The sequence below is a fragment of the Bombina bombina genome, chromosome 3, assembly GCF_027579735.1.
Source record: "Bombina bombina isolate aBomBom1 chromosome 3, aBomBom1.pri, whole genome shotgun sequence".
NCBI classification, from domain to species: Eukaryota; Metazoa; Chordata; class Amphibia; order Anura; family Bombinatoridae; genus Bombina; species Bombina bombina.
This window is the reverse complement of record NC_069501.1, coordinates 504,072,090-504,089,705: the sequence shown is the minus strand read 5'-3', so window position 1 is coordinate 504,089,705 and position 17,616 is coordinate 504,072,090. Positions and strand designations below refer to the sequence as shown.

The window sequence follows — 17,616 nt, the reverse complement described above, 5'->3', positions numbered from 1 at the left end:
TATTGAGCACTGATGGTCCCAAGTAGAACCTGTGGCCAATCCAATCAGCAGTGCTAGTCGCAGGACTCCGATGTGAGCATGAAACTTTAGCACTATTGACACCCACTTTCTCTTGTAAGGTGTATCCAGTCCACGGATCATCCATTACTTGTGGGATATTCTCCTTCCCAACAGGAAGTTGCAAGAGGACACCCACAGCAGAGCTGTCCATATAGCTCCTCCCCTAACTGCCATATCCAGTCATTCTCTTGCAACTCTCGACAAGCATGGAAGTAGTAAGAGAGAAGTGGTGTAACGTAGTTGTTTTTTACTTCAATCAAAAGTTTATTTTAAATGGTACCGGAGTTGTACTATTTTTGTCCCAGGCAGAAAATAGAAGAAGAATCTGCCTGTGATCTCTATGATCTTAGCAGGTTGTAACTAAGATCCATTGCTGTTCTCACACATAACTGAAGAGATGAGGTAACTTCAGCTGGGGAATGGCGTGCAGGTTATCCTGCTATGAGGTATGTGCAGTTAAAAAATTTTTTCTAGAGATGTAAATGGTAGAAAATGCTGCTGATACCAGATTTATGTAAGGTAAGCCTGAATACAGTGATTTAATAGCGACTGGTATCATGCTTACTTGCAGAGGCAATACTCTTATAAATTTTCAATATAAAACGTTTGCTGGCATGTTTAAACATTTTTATATATGCTTTGGGGATAAAACTTTATTGGGGCCTAGTTTTTTTCCACATGGGTGGCTTAAATTTGCCTAGAAACAGTTTTCCTTAGGCTTTCCACTGTTTAGACATGAGTGGGAGGGGCCTAATTTAGCGCTTTATTGCGCAGTAAATTTTGCAGACTGAGACATCCAGCTTTCCTCCAGGAGTCCCCTGAATGCTATAGGACATCTCTAAAGGGCTCTTAGGCTTTCCAAAGTCGTTTGTTTGGGAAGGTAGGGCCACAGCTGAGCTGTGGCAGTTTGTTGTGCCTGTTAAAAAACGTCTAAGAACTAAGGGGTTAATCATCCATTTGCAAGTGGGTGCAATGCTCTGTTAGCCTATTATACGCACTGTAAAAATTTCGTTCGATTTACTGCTTTTTTTCACTGTTTTTCAAATTCTGACCTTTTTTATTTTTCTTAAAGGCACAGTACCGTTTTTATTTTTTGCTTGTTAACTTGATTTAAAGTGTTTTCCAAGCTTGCTGGTCTCATTGCTAGTCTGTTTAAACATGTCTGACATAGAGGAAAATCCTTGTTCATTATGTTTAGAAGCCATGGTGGAACCCCCTCTTAGAATGTGTACCAAATGTATTGATTTCACTCTAAGTAATAAAGATCATATTCTGTCTTTAAAAAATTTATCACCAAGGGACTCACACTCAAGTGGCGCCAAGTACATCTAGGGCGCCCATGGCGTTTACTTTACAAGACATGGCGGCAGTCATGGATAATACACTGTCAGCGGTATTATCCAGACTACCGGGGTTTCGAGGAAAGCGAGATAGCTCTGGAGTTACAATTACAGAGCATACTGACGCTTTTGTAGCCATGTCTGATACTCCCTCACAATATGCAGAAGCTGAGGAAGGAGAGCTTCTTTCTGTGGGTGATGTTTCTGACTCAGGGAAGAGGATTCAACCTGATTCTGATATGTCAACATTTAAATTTAATCTTGAACACCTCCGCGTATTGCTCAGGAAGGTTTTAGCTGCTCTGAATGACTGTGATACAATTGCAGTACCAGAAAAATTGTGTAGATTGGACAAATACTATGCAGTGCCGGTGTGCACTGATGTGTTTCCAATACCTAAAAGATTTACAGAAATTATTTCCAAGGAATGGGATAGACCAAGTGTGCCATTCTCTCCCCGTCCTATTTTTAAGAAAATGTTTCCAATAGATGCCACCACGCGGGACTTATGGCAGACAGTCCCTAAGGTGGAGGGAGCAGTTTCTACCCTAGCTAAGCGTACTACCACTACTATCCCTGTCGAGGACAGTTGTGCTTTCTCAGATCCAATGGATAAAAAGTTAGAGGTTTACCTTAAGAAAATGTTTATTCAACAAGGTTTTATTCTACAGCCCCTTGCATGCATTGCCCCAGTCACTGCTGCTGCGGCCTTCTGGTTTGAGTCTCTGGAAGAGGCTTTACAGGTTGAGACCCCATTGGATGACATACTTGACAAGCTTAGAGCACTTAAGCTAGCCAATTCTTTTGTTTCTGATGCCATTGTTCATTTGACTAAACTAACGGCTAAGAATTCTGGTTTTGCTATTCAAGCGCGCAGGGCGCTATGGCTTAAATCATGGTCAGCTGACGTTACTTCAAAGTCTAAGCTGCTTAACATTCCCTTCAAGGGGCAAACCCTATTCAGGCCTGGTTTGAAGGAGATCATTTCTGATATCACTGGAGGAAAAGGTCATGCCCTTCCTCAGGATAGGTCCAAATCAAGGGCCAAACAGACTAATTTTCGTGCCTTTCGAAACTTCAAGGCGAGTGCCACATCAACTTCCGCTAATGCAAAACAAGAGGGAACTTTTGCCCAATCCAAGTCGGTCTGGAGACCTAACCAGACCTGGAACAAGGGTAAGCAGGCCAAAGACAGCATGAAGGATCAGCCCCCTATCCGGTAACGGATCTAGTAGGGGGCAAACTTTCGCTCTTCGCCCAGGCTTGGGCAAGAGATGTCCAGGATCCTTGGGCATTGGAAATTGTATCCCAGGGATATCTTCTGGACTTCAGAGCTTCCCCTCCAAAAGGGAGATTTCACCTTTCACAATTATCTGCAAACCAGATAAAGAGAGAGGCATTCTTACACTGTGTTCAAGACCTCCTAGTTATGGGAGTGATCCATCCAGTTCCAAAGGAGGAACAAGGACAAGGATTTTACTCAAATCTGTTTGTGGTTCCCAAAAAAGAGGGAACCTTCAGACCAATTTTAGATCTCAAGATCTTAAACAAATTCCTCAGAGTTCCATCATTCAAGATGGAGACTATTCGTACCATCCTACCTATGATCCAGGAGGGTCAATACATGACTACAGTGGATTTAAAGGATGCTTATCTTCACATTCCGATACACAAAGATCATTATCGGTTCCTCAGGTTCGCCTTCCTGAACAGGCATTACCAGTTTGTGGCTCTTCCCTTTGGGTTAGCTACAGCCCCAAGAATCTTTACGAAGGTCGCATGGGTGGAAGGTGAACGAAGAAAAGAGTTCTCTATCCCCTCTCACAAGGGTTTCCTTTCTGGGAACTCTAATAGATTCTGTAGAAATGAGGATTTACCTGACAGAGTCCAGGTTATCAAAACTTCTAAATTCCTGCCGGGTTCTTTATTCCACTTCTCGCCCTTCGGTGGCTCAGTGTATGGAAGTAATCGGCTTAATGGTAGCGGCAATGGACATAGTGCTGTTTGCCCGTCTACATCTCAGACCGCTGCAACTATGCATGCTCAGTCAGTGGAATGGGGATTACACAGATTTGTCCCCTCTACTAAATCTGGATCAAGAGACCAGGGATTCTCTTCTCTGGTGGCTATCTCGGGTCCATCTGTCCAAAGGAATGACCTTTCGCAGGCCAGATTGGACAATTGTAATGACAGATGCCAGCCTTCTAGGCTGGGGGGCAGTCTGGAACTCCCTGAAGGCTCAGGAATCGTGGACTCAGGAGGAGACACTCCTTCCAATAAACATTCTGGAACTAAGAGCAATATTCAATGCTCTTCAGGCTTGGCCTCAGCTAGCGACAATGAGGTTCATCAGATTTCAGTCGGACAACATTACGACTGTGGCTTACATCAACCATCAAGGGGGAACAAGGAGTTCCCTAGCGATGTTAGAAGTGTCAAAGATAATTCGCTGGGCAGAGATTCACTCTTGCCACCTATCAGCTATCCATATCCAAGGTGTGGAGAACTGGGAGGCGGATTTTCTAAGTCGTCAGACTTTTCATTCAGGGGTGTGGGAACTCCATCCGGAGGTGTTTGCACAATTGATTCGTCGTTGGGGCAAACCAGAACTGGATCTCATGGCGTCTCGCCAGAACGCCAAGCTTCCTTGTTACGGATCCAGGTCCAGGGATCCCAAGGCGACGCTGATAGATGCTCTAGCAGCACCTTGGCCTTTCAACCTGGCTTATGTGTTTCCACCGTTTCCTCTGCTCCCTCGTCTGATTGCCAAAATCAAGCAGGAGAGAGCATCAGTGATTTTGATAGCGCCTGCGTGGCCACGCAGGACTTGGTATGCAGATCTGGTGGACATGTCATCCTTTCCACCATGGACTCTGCCGCTGAGGCAGGACCTTCTACTTCAGGGTCCTTTCAACCATCCAAATCTAATTTCTCTGAGACTGACTGCCTGGAGATTGAACGCTTGATTTTAGCAAAGCGTGGCTTCTCCGAGTCAGTCATTGATACCTTAATTCAGGCTCGAAAGCCTGTCACTAGGAAAATCTATCATAAAATATGGCGTAAATATATTTTTTGGTGTGAATCAAAGGGTTACTCATGGAGTAGAGTCAAGATTCCCAGGATATTATCTTTTCTCCAAGAAGGATTGGAAAAAGGATTGTCATCTAGTTCCTTAAGGGGACAGATTTCTGCTCTGTCTATTCTTTTGCACAAGCGTCTGGCGGATAGTCCAGACGTTCAGGCATTTTGTCAGGCTTTAGTTAGAATCAAGCCTGTGTTTAAACCTGTTGCTCCAAAATGGAGTTTAAATTTGGTTCTTAAAGTTCTTCAGGGGGTTCCGTTTGAACCTCTTCATTCCATAGATATCAAACTTTTATCTTGGAAAGTTCTATTTTTGGTAGCTATTTTCTCGGCTCGTAGAGTTTCCGAGTTATCTGCCTTACGATGTGATTCCCCTTATCTGATTTTCCATGCAGATAAGGTAGTCTTGCGTACCAAACCTGGGTTTTTACCTAAGGTGGTATCTAATAAAAATATCCATCAGGAGATTGTGGTTCCGTCATTGTGTCCTAATCCTTCAAAGAAGGAACGTCTATTACACAATCTTGACGTGGTTCGGGCTTTAAAGTATTACTTACAAGCTACTAAAGATTTTCGTCAAACATCTGCTTTGTTTGTTGTCTACTCTGGACAGAGGAGAGGCCAAAAGGCTTCGGCAACTTCTCTTTCTTTTTGGCTAAGGAGTATAATACGCTTAGCTTATGAGACTGCCGGCCTGCAGCCTCCTGTAAGGCTTACAGCTCATTCTACTAGAGCTGTGGCTTCCACATGGGCCTTTAAAAATGAGGCTTCTGTTGAACAGATTTGCAAGGCGGCGACTTGGTCTTCGCTTCATACCTTTTCAAAATTCTATAAATTCGATACTTTTGCTTCTTCGGAGGCTATTCTTGGGAGAAATGTTTTACAGGCAGTGGTACCTTCCGTTTAAGTACCTGCCTTGTCCCTCCCTTCATCCGTGTACTTTAGCTTTGGTATTGGTATCCCACAAGTAATGGATGATCCGTGGACTGGATACACCTTACAAGAGAAAACATAATTTATGCTTACCTGATAAATTTATTTCTCTTGTGGTGTATCCAGTCCACGGCCTGCCCTGCCATTTTAAGGCAGGTATTTTTTAACTTTAAACTACAGTCACCACTGCACCCTATGGTTTCTCCTTTCTCTTGCTTGTCTTCGGTCGAATGACTGGATATGGCAGTTAGGGGAGGAGCTATATGGACAGCTCTGCTGTGGGTGTCCTCTTGCAACTTCCTGTTGGGAAGGAGAATATCCCACAAGTAATGGATGATCCGTGGACTGGATACACCACAAGAGAAATACATTTATCAGGTAAGCATAAATTATGTTTTTGCAGGGTTAAACACACAGTTAAAGTACCATTTGGGTGGTTAGAGCATTGCTGGTACCAAGTGGAAACTACCAGTCACCCAATTAAGCTAGCACTGCAGTCGCAGAACACTGTTGATCCCAATCGGAAATTGCCACTGACCCAATCAGCAGTGCTAGCCTAATTGGGTGACTGGTAGTTTCCCATATGCAGGGGTTAAAATACCACTTAGGAGTCCCTAAGTGGTATTTAACCCCTGCATATGGAGTTGGGTTGTAAATAATGGTAAAATTGCATGCTGTAACGAATTGGGGCATGTCATTTTTTATGTCCCTTTAAGACAAATTTTGCACTATAACATAATGTAACCTGTTTGTATAATTAGTGTGCAGTGCTAAGTAAACTGTTGCTTCTTTCTAAGTAAACCAATGTTAAAAATAATTATAGCAACCTAAGGACGTAACAAAAAACTTTTCGTATACGTTAGGAAATGTGTTGCACTTCTATAATTTTGTGCTGTTTGACTTTGTGATTCCAGCATCAGACGAGATAAATAAGACCATGTCTGACACGTTCATGCAGTTCTTTGTAAAGACAGTGGGGCATTACAGCTCTCATTTCAAAGAACAGAAAGGAGGCAAACGAGTTTTCCAAGAGAAGGCCTTCGTAAATGCTGTGCACTCAAAGAGCATACGCAGGTTCCTCAAGAGTTTTGTCAAGACACAGATGTTCTCAATATTGATACAGGCAGCTGAAAAAAACACCACAATGCCAAAAGGTATGTATGTTTTGTGTGTGTGTGAATATATGTGTGTGTATAAATATTTGTGTGGTTGTATGAATATATACTGTATGTAACATAATGTATTCTTACCTGATAAATTCAATTTCTTTCTCGGTAGTGAGAGTCCTCAATCCTTACTCTTGCAAATTACATGGCTACCAGGAGGAGACAGACACCCTACACAGTTTTAAAGTATCCCTCCTATATCCCCTTCCTTCCCAGTATTGCGTATAGACAAGGATAGAAAGAAATAAGAAAGATAATAGGGTACAGAGATGCAAACTAGGACGGCTGCCACCAGAATTTTTTTATTATTTTTTTTGGGGGGGGGGGGGAAGGCTTGTGGACTCTCACTACCAATAAATAAATTATCAGGTAAGAATAATTGTTTTCTTTATAATGGTAGTGAGAGTCCACAATCCTTACTCTAGGGAACCAATACCTAAGCTGTGGAGTCCATGAAAATATGGGTGGGATGAAAAGAGAAAAATAGGCAAAAACATCAAAATGATAGAATTTGGTGAAAGTATGCAGGAAGACCAAGTAGGAGCCTTGCATATCTGTTCTATAGCCCTTTTTTTAAAGGCCCAAGAAATGTAAACTTAACGAGTTAGAGTAAGCAGTAATTTGGTTAGGAGGTTGATGATTTGCCTCCAAGTAAGCCATATGGATTAAACTTCTCAACCAAAGAGATAAAAATACTGAAGTAGCCTTCTGACCCTTACGTTTACCAGAATACAGACCAAATAAGCTGGAAGATTGATGAAATTCCTTTGTAGCTTGTAAATAGAATTTCAAAGCCCTTCTGTAGAACTGATGTTAAGCATGAACCACAAAGTTATGCTGGTGGGCAAACTGTGACTGACTTGCACAGTAAACTTTTATCCAGTTGAAAAATAATGCCTTAGGAGACACCCTCAGAGGATATTTCTTCAGTTGCTTCAGTGCCAGGTTGCTCCATCTCTCACAAAGAATTAAGTGATAAACTACACTGTAGTATAAAAGTAAGACCCTTCCTTAGTAGAGACCTATGTGACTAGTCCCCCTGTGAAAAAGTGATCAGTGTAGTTCCAATCGAAGTGACAGGTTGACAAAAATTATGTGCACTAAAAGCAACAGTATAAATATGTGCCTAATATCAAATTAACTATAGATTTAAACACCCTCTGCTCTAGTGTATGTGTTTCACCCCCTCCTGTAACCTGTATCTGGTAAGTGCAAAGGGAGCCGCAACACAATCACAAAACCTCCTGGACTCGGCCGCACTGGATGAGGACTGAGCCAGAGAGTGTGTCACGCTAACTTCCACGGTGTAAAAACCAGCCCCATCTCCTTCCGTTGCAATAGTAAAGTGGCATGCCTGTGTATATGAATTGCCTTATAAACCGCGCTTTGTGCAGCGAATAAAGTAACCAGAGTGCTGAGGGTATTGATACAGCCAGGCAGAAGGATTAAAGGCCATATCCTTACAAAGTACCAAGCCCAAATTTGTGTGAGTCTGCCCTCACACACCCACATACACCTCTCAGTGTCTCCCTTTTAAGTAGTACCTAATAACGTGCCTGTAAAAGACTGTCCCATGATAGCGAGTGTGCTCAGCACCCAAACATGACACCAGAAGTAGAGGGGTTTAACCTGCTGTGTGTAAGATGCAAATGTCCCCAGCACTTACTAAGTGCATAACAGTGATAGAAGTGTAGAGCAGGGTGTTAGGAACTTACTTTTATCCAGTTCATCTCCTCAGAGAAATAGTTGTGTAGAAATCTGTCCAGATGTGTAGCAAACAGAAAAGGACAGATATGAGAGGGGTGTATAGTTAGTCTGTTCAAACAGAAGAAAGCTAAGAAACTACCTGGCTAGCTTGTGACTCAACTCCAATAAGGAAAAGAATAATGTACAAGCAGTACCCTCCTAATACCTCCTCTTCCAGGAACTGTCCTCTGAAGTCTCATAGATTTCCGCAGCATCTCTATCAAAGCTTTGATGAGGCAAAGAAATACTGGGAGGGAAGGAAGTAGTAGGGATTCTTGAAACTCTGGTGTAAAAATAAATCTTAAGTTAAATATACGTGGTTAAAGTAGCACTGAATTAAAGTGAATGTAAACTTTCATTAATTAGTGCCCAGTTTTTAAAAATACTATTAAAAACGGGGAACTTTCATTCATGAAACTTTACATTGCAGCGTATTTTTAGGTATACCTTTCTCTTCAGGAAATCCAGATCGGCGATCCCCCGCCCGCTTCTCATGCTGTACTTACACAAACCTGTTTCCTCCAATCATGGTGTGGCCTCACGAGATGGACGCTCTGGGGAGGGGGGAGTCATGATTGGAGGAAACCGGTTTCGTCTTTGCTGACGTAGGTACAGAGGAGCTGCGGGCGGGGGATCGCCAATCCGGCTTTCCTGAAGAGAAAGATATTTGTAAAAATACGCTGTAATGTAAACTTTCATGAAATTCATGAGTTTACATTCACTTTAAGTCGCGTTTGTTTAAATGAGAGCGGTTGCTATCTTTTGAGCTGAATATTGCTCACTGCATTTATAATATATATATAAATAAATAAGCAGTCCAAAGAGAGCACTTGCCGTGAACCAAAGTGTATTTTTAATCAGTCAAGTGATGACGGGGTCACTCCCCGAAAATGTATACACTTTGGTTCACGGCTAGTGCTCTCTTTGGACTGCTAATTTTCATATATATAATGTGGGATGCACCCCGACTTTACAGAGCATAGTGAGTGCTGGACTTTATGAACAAAATAACACTTTATTGGCACATAAAATCAAGTCTCATGACACTATGTAACCCCCAAGAATGGGAGTAAATAAATGTAGCAACGTAGTATATAATGTAGGCTATATGTAAGGAAAAAGCCTCCTGATCAATCTTTACAGATATCAAAGAAAGATATATTAAGAACTAAACCTGACTGGTCAGTGTGTTCCCCAGAATCAACTGAAACATAAACATCAAGTTACAGCAAGCCAGCGGAATGTATCGCGATAAACCACACCCAGCTGCATACAGAACCTTCACTATCAGATGTGGAGGTATAACCTGGGCAGTTAACAGTAAAGGGATCTAGGTTATCGACAGTATACTCCTTTAAGCAAGCAGCAAGTCACAACTTGTACAAAGTATTGCAACAGCACATGGGAATTCAATTAGTCACAAGCCATGCATTATGACAAGCATGCACGATATAATAGCAGAAATACGGATCGAATAATGAAGTGCACAACCACACCCAACTGCTCACAGAACCCCTATATATAACAGATGGAAGAGGTATAGCCTGGGCAGATATACAAGAAGGGGATCTAAGTTGTGCTGTCTACAATTCGATACCAAGCAAAAGCTTAAGGGGAAACAGTATACATGCAGCCCTAGTATATGCATAGGGTTCGTCAATGTTAGTATAAAAGCCAGCAGAGTATGCAATAGATGTTCAAAGTCCATGCAGCACTAAACATGGTAATCTTAAGCATTCACTGTAGAGGATAAAGGCCTCCGTATCTATGGGTAGTATAGTGTTCCACATGCAGTCTAGGAGCACACATCAAAGAATTACTGATTGCAGTGGGGCTTGTAATCAGTGTGTACAAAGCTGATGCTTGATGCAATCATAGGCGGACAAAGTCAAGTGAATTATATCTTCAACATACTGCACCTTCTTCAGTAGCTATTATGTCACAACAGTCCTGCTCGAACATCCACGACTTTTCAATTTGCTGCTTGAGACATGACTTGCTTCAAGTTCGCTGCGGTTTTGCGGTGAATTCAAGTAACAGTGAGGTCGATACTCCGGAACAACTGTTAGGTCAGCTGATGCCGACGCGCGTTTCAACCCCTTGTCATTGATAAGGTGGGGCTTCGTCAGGGCGGATATTTATATAATAAACACACACACAATAGAAGTAATCAAGTAAATTGGAAAACAAAGATTTTCTTTTTATAATTGTTAATGTTTTTGAGCTTTCTTACTTCAGATCTTAATAAACAATTATTACCTAGTTTAATGAAAAGATAAAAATGTCCTACCTTTGAACAATTGTACACACAATTTAAATGCAATCCTCAAAATACTATAATGAAATAGAGAAGGCGCCACATAGCATAATTCTGTATATTAAATCAGATTTTAGGATTGTAGTTTAGAACCACTCACGTGTATAAAAGCACCAGGATGTGGTGCTGGCTGGGCAAACCGGAACCTCAGAGTTGTCCGGTAAACTCTCCTCTTAGGCAAAGATTCCTAAAAGCCAAGAAAGGTATTCACCAAACAGGCTATCAGTCAGGAAGGCACCGTCCCGCCTCCAGCAGAGGTATAAAATGACTCCAAAAGAGTGTTCAAAGGTGCCTTCCTGACTGATAGCCTGTTTGGTGAATACCTTTCTTGGCTTTTAGGAATCTTTGCTTAAGAGGAGAGTTTACCGGACAACTCTGAGGTTCCGGTTTGCCCAGCCAGCACCACATCTTGGTGCTTTTATACACGTGAGTGGTTCTAAACTACAATCCTAAAATCTGATTTAATATACAGAATTATGCTATGTGGCGCCTTCTCTATTTCATTATAGATTAACCTGTTGTGGATGGCCTTATACATCGAGGAGAGCTGCCTCACATCCCTATAACCTTAAAGGGATTTTTTGGACTTTATTTTGGACATTTTCTAAACTTTTGTCTACTTGGACATTCTGTATTACAGTTTGTATGTTATGAGTTAAGTTGTTCTTGTATGTTTATGCACAAGTACTACTATTTCTGGGAATATTTGTATTGTGAATTCTGAATATATGTGTTTTGAACCTTGCTAATCACATATAATTTTTCCAGCACCACTATATCTAGATAGCGCCCCTATTTTATATAATATTGTGTCATCCTCTATAGGATATACACATATATATATATATATATATATATATATATATATATATATATATATATATATATATATATATAATCCTCAAAATACCCATTTATCACGCAATTGGTTAATGTTCATTTTAAATTTATGAAAAATTATATGAAAATAACTGTTCTTCATGAATGTGGGGTTGCCATAATTGTTAAACTATAGCTCAGTTTGTGAAAAATACTTATGGCACATCAATTCAATCATAAATATTGAATAAATGAGCATTGTGTTTACTTCTGCCACCCTTATGAAAAATTAAAAAGCTAGAAATTATCATTCAAATATAAGCAATTTCTATATCATGGTATAAATGGGGAATACCAGTGAGAACCCCTCTTCCAATGGGAACCCCTCTTCCAATGGGTGTGGATGGAACTGTCCACTCCTCTGGTTAACTTTATAATAGGTAACCCTTAAGCACCACCCCTTTTTTCTTCTAGATATCTCCAGTCAATAGGTGGACAAGGAAAAATGGCTACGGAGCCTTGTAAGTATTATCCAGGGAAATTGCTTATATTTGGGTTATCATCAGTCTTGCGTATGGACTATGTTCTTTGAACAAAAACATGTAAGCAACGTACCACATCTAGACAATACAGGGGGTTTTACCCTGTGCTTCTTGTTTATCTGGACAAAAGTATGGAAGAATAATATCCTGATTCTTGTGGAAAACAACTTTAGGTAGGAATTCAGAAACCGTTCACAATATTACTTTATCCTGATTAAAAATGATAAATGGTTCTTCAACGAAGAGAGCCCTTAATTCAGAAACAAGTGTGGATGATGTAATGGCCACCAGAAAGATAGCCTTAAGTTTAAGGAACCAGAAAGAGACTTCCTGTATGGGTTCAAATAGTGCTACTAACAACGCCTCCAAAACCAAAGAAAGATCCCAAGATATTGCACAGCTACGTTAATTGAAGGGATGGATGAGCTAAGGCTTAGAAGAACTGTAACAATAAAGGTTGCTGAGCCTAACTAAACTACAGAAATATCTGAAATTGGATATAGTTGGACTTTCAGTTTTATGGAAACAAATGCAATGCAAGTAACCATAGTGCAGAAACTCAAGTAGTTGGTATAACTCATTGTTTGCTGTAAATCTGTTGTGCCGGACCATCTAAGCTGAAAAGGTGTTTCAAATCCGACAATTATGTAGTCCACTTCCCTGCTTGCAAAACCGTATTAACAGGAGCTGAAATATTCATTGGAGTCTGTCTGCAGCAAGATCCAATCTTGCAGACCCTTGGAAAGATTGGAGTTTTGGTGCTCCAGTGAAGGTCCCTCCTTAGTTAGAAAATGTGTTCGAGAGAGACTTGGAAGTTTCTTGAAATTACGAAGAAAATATGACTGGAATCTACCCCTTCTCCATCTCACCCTATGGCTAACAGAGTCCACCTGGCCCAACATTTTCATCTACTGAGGTATTGTCTTTTGTCTGTTGTGTTGAAGATTCAAAAAGTGTCTGTGTCAAATCTGAATTCATGGCAATGGCAAGGAAACTAATGGCCTATTTGGAAACTAGGGGCCTATTTTGTGTCAAACTGGGCACCTAGATAGATCAGTGTTTTTGTGTTGCATTCAGATGGCTCGTCTGAATGTTTATAAGCCAACTGTGCTCCTGGTGAAATTAAAGATGATGATTTTGTGAGGACAGGCCTGTTCTGAAGAGCTTGCTGTCAGAAGGAGGTTTTCAATGTAATGGATGACAAATAATCATCTGACCCAAAGTACTGCTATCAGACTTACTAATACTTTTGGGAAGACCCTTTGAGCTGTGGATTCTTATTGTTTTGAATGTTCTCTGTGCTTACTGATATTGTTTGTTGTTAATCACATGGTATGCCCTGTGTCACAACATGCTGAATCCAAAATGGGCTGGTTCCTTAGCTTAGATTCCTGCTTTTTCAAAGAAAGATAGCAAGAGAATGAAGAAAAATTGATAATAGGAGTAAATTAGATACTTGCTTAAATTTGCTATCTGAATCATGAAAGAAAAAAATGGTTTAGTGTCCCTTTAAGAATTTTTGTGTTCACTCCATTTAAACAGAAATAGAGCCTTGTTTTTTATTTTTATTTACCTATTAAAACTATATATAAGTGGAAAACCCAAGGTGGTGTGATTTAGGCCCATTTTGATATATTTCATGCCATCGTTTTACCACCAAATTTGATTTATAACTTTGGGTTTCCCAGTGAAATTATTTATACACAACTACTGCAGTCATAAGACAAATGGTTTTAAAAGGTTCTCTGGGGTCTCCTTAGTTCAGAAATAGCAGACATGCATGGCTTTGCAATTAGTTTTTGGCAATAAGAAGGCTGCTAATGGCAACTGCGCACAACACTTCTGAAAATCCTGGCAGTGAAGGAGCTTATTAGTTAGCTGGTAAGAGTAATAGTATTTGAATGCAGGGATTACCCTCCCATCTGACACTTCCCTGATCCCTCCTAAAAAGCTCCCCCACATACACACACACTCCTGACCATCATCTTGGGTAACGGCAGGCAGTCAGCCAGTATGGAGGTTTTTTTTGCATAACAGTTAAATACCATTTGGTAAGCTTATATGTTGACCTGCAGCAGGTATAAATTTGCTGTGTTTATTAAATACAAATTAAAATGGTTGATATGTTTTTCTACAATGTGTGTATCCCTTTGTGTGTGTGTGTTTCCCTCTGTGCAGGCAGGATGACAAAATGGGGCCCCCGCCTTATTTATGTGTTTTCTTATGATAACAAGAACATTACAGAGATGCCACACACAGAGATACTTCTATACACAGATATACATACACAGGTGTAAACACACAGCCTACACCCACACACACACAGCCCCCACACACACTCAGCCTCTGTAGTCCCCTTTTTTGCCAGCTACGTGACTAAGAGGGACTATTATCTGATGTTTGGTCACTATAGACCCCTTTATTTAAGCTGTATGTCCAAATCATATCCCAGAGTCCAAATGAGATCTCAGATTACATACATGACAATGCCCATGCAGTTCCACTGTCCCAGATGCTTCTGTATGGCTTCAGATCATATGCTTTCCACATGCAGCCCCCTTAAGGAAAATGATATGTCAAATGAAATCCAAAATCAGATGCATAGAAATTGCCCCTTTAATGCCAGTGATATTCCCTGGTGAAACCTGAGAACAGATGTATGGAGCTTGCCCACTTTATTTCAAAATATGACACTTAGCATTAGCAATGCAAACAAAAAGCAGTAAGCAAAGTATTGTGAGTAGCAGGTGGTCCCCCAGTCTCTTTTGTACCTACTGATGTTCTGCCCTGATTATTGTCTTTGCAAATCATTTCCATATTTATAATTACTAAAGTTCAGATCTCAGGTGACCAGAACATTAAATGCTCTTAATGCATTGTGGTACTTATGCAAACCAGCGTCAATGGATCATCATATATGGTGAGAGGGACTGGAAATCTTAATCCACTGTGTCTGTAAATCTAAGTTTACCTAGGCTAAAGATCTCATCCCTTCGCTACCAGCACACACGTGAGTGCCTGCGGGAGTTAGGAGACTCAAATTGTCTCAAACAGTAAAAACATATTTTTGTATTAAAAATATTTTATGTTATGTTAAGTATATGCTTAGTCATCATGGGCAGCTATTTTCCTAATGGACACACAGAGTTTATTGATTTTTCCAGGCATGCAGACCTTCAGTCTAAACACAAGGACAAACTACAAATTCAACAGCTTATCAGCATCATGATCCTGCATCCTTTCCTTTCCCTTTGTGCGTGTATAATACAAAAATACACTGAAGTTAGAAAAATAATAATAATGCATGCAGTCTTTGCTTTTATATTTCTCCATCCAATATTTGTAGACCTATTTTCCTTAATTTAAAATGCACAGAGACATGCCATGCAAAATGATTGTCACACAAAATGTTCAGCATTTTACCCATGGAGGTCGGTACCTTTTTATCTAGGCAGGAAATCCATTCTGCAGATGAGGAAGAATGTGCAGCGTGAGCAGCAACCATGTTTGGACTGTTGCCAATATGTCTGGTGCGGGTAGGTGTGTTAGCGGTAAGCGGTGTGTAATGGTGCTGGATCGGGCTGATTATGTGCTGATACACACCTGACTCTCCCGGTACCTCTCGGCCTGTTCCCGCCCAGTGCCTGTTACTCCTCCTCCTGTGCATCCGCTCAGCTGCTCCTCACTGAACTTTCCCAGGATTGAGAAATAAATTGCGCCCAAAAAATGTAAAAATGGCGGGCGGGCGGGGGGGGGGGTGAAGTGTCAGCACACACAAAAATTTTTATAAAAAAATGTTTGTTTGAACCCGCGGGGCCCCCCTAAGTGTGGGGCCCGAGGCGGCCGCCTCGCCACCACACCCTAAGGCCGGCCCTGCCTCTGTGTATCCCTTTGTGTGTGTGTTTGTCTTTGTCTCTCTGTGTGTATCATTTTATAGTGTATCTAATATCTCCGCTCCCTGATACTAGCCAGTTCCTCCCCAGCCACTGACCTCACTGCACATCACTGCAATGGGCTATGTACCACATGACGTATGATCTATGTCCGATTGGCGCAGGGGATTAATATACCTTGCCAAGGTTTAATGTCTTGGGATGTTAATTCAACCCTTTTTTCATACAACATGTAATGAAAAGCACAGTCCCTAAAACTTTATTATAACAGTCACCGTTCAATATTTTCTTAGTCTGCTGATGTTAGCAAAAGCTGTTAATTGAGATATATATATATATATATATATATATATATATATATATATATATATATATATATAAATAAGCAAAGAAGAGTGCACCCACCAGGACTTTTCAAAGATATATTCCTAATATTAGGAATAAATCTTTGAAAAGTCCTGGTGAGTGCACTCTTCTTTGCTTCTACAATTATCTCTGTTGCACCCCAGGCACTTGTGACTAGTTATCTGGAGTACTTGTCTTCTGTACATATATATACTGTGTGCATATATATATATATATATATGTATGTATATATTTGGAATCGGGTGTGTTCTAATAGCGCTTGCAGAAGATGTTCCTCATAAGTGGGTGGGAGGGGGGGAAGAAAGCAAAAATGGGAATATCCCCAGATGAGTGGTGAGTAATTGAGATCAAAATGAATGATAATAAATGCTCACCTGTTAGATCACAGGGATCAGCGATCAACGACGAGTAGAAATGGATGGTGTATGTTAACACCAAAGCAAGAGTAAGGGAGGCAAGGGAATATGCCCCCAAATGAATATTTGGATGTATGAATATATGTAGTTGTATATAAACAGTTTGTATATATTCTTTATATATAATATATATAATATATATAATGTTAGTTAAGTATGCTGGATCAAAAGGCAACCACTTAGTTACTGTGGAAACGGTTGTTGTGGAAACGGAGGCTGCTTATGGGAACTTCCAATTCTTACCACACTGTAAATGTGGACAGAGGGTAAAAAGGAAGGAAGTTCCAGTTTATTATAAGCTGATAACCAGAAGAAAAAAGTTTTATTAATAAGAAAAAAAAAAATTTTAGTTAAAAAAGTGTGTTAAAAAATATATATAGGGGTATTAAAATAGTGTATGTGTGTGGAGGAATACTATTTTAAAAACAATTATAATTTATTATAAATCTCATTAAAATATAAGATATGGGGTGTAGATAATAAACAGATAAAAGCACAGATAAAAGCACAGATAAAAGCGTACAAAATTAGCAAACAAATGTGTATAAAGGCAATACTAATAAGTGCAAAATAGTACAAAAAAGGGCAGATGCCAAACGCTAAATGGGGAATGTAAGTGGCCAATCAACACGGCGGAATTGGTGCCGAGTGAATGGCAATTTAACTTACTTGCAGAAAGAAGCTGGGCTGGGCTGTCGGGCAAAAGGAAGATCCTAGGGATCAAAATGAGGAAGTACGGCTGAGACAAAAAACGCTGCAAAGAGCAGCTAGTGGCGTGTGTGTCGAAGTTCCGGAAGTGACGTCACGAACGTGCGTCACGTGCCTTACGCGTTTCGTGAGCGTATCAGCTCACTTCATCAGAGGCTATTGATTGATGTATGTATATATATATATATATAATTGAAGGTTGAATGATTTAAATGTTTCTGTTAAATTT

The 17,616-nt window shown here is 40.5% G+C and overlaps 1 protein-coding gene across 1 annotated transcript in view; it reads left to right on the top strand.

The window, feature by feature from the left end:
• Window positions 1-17,616, top strand: part of DENND2D (DENN domain containing 2D) — a 441,033-nt gene that overhangs the window by 400,936 nt on the left and 22,481 nt on the right. Inside the window, exon 11 of the mRNA XM_053705345.1 lies at window positions 6,329-6,568. Coding sequence (XP_053561320.1) covers window positions 6,329-6,568 — 240 coding nt within the window. The remainder of the gene's footprint in view (window positions 1-6,328; window positions 6,569-17,616) is intronic.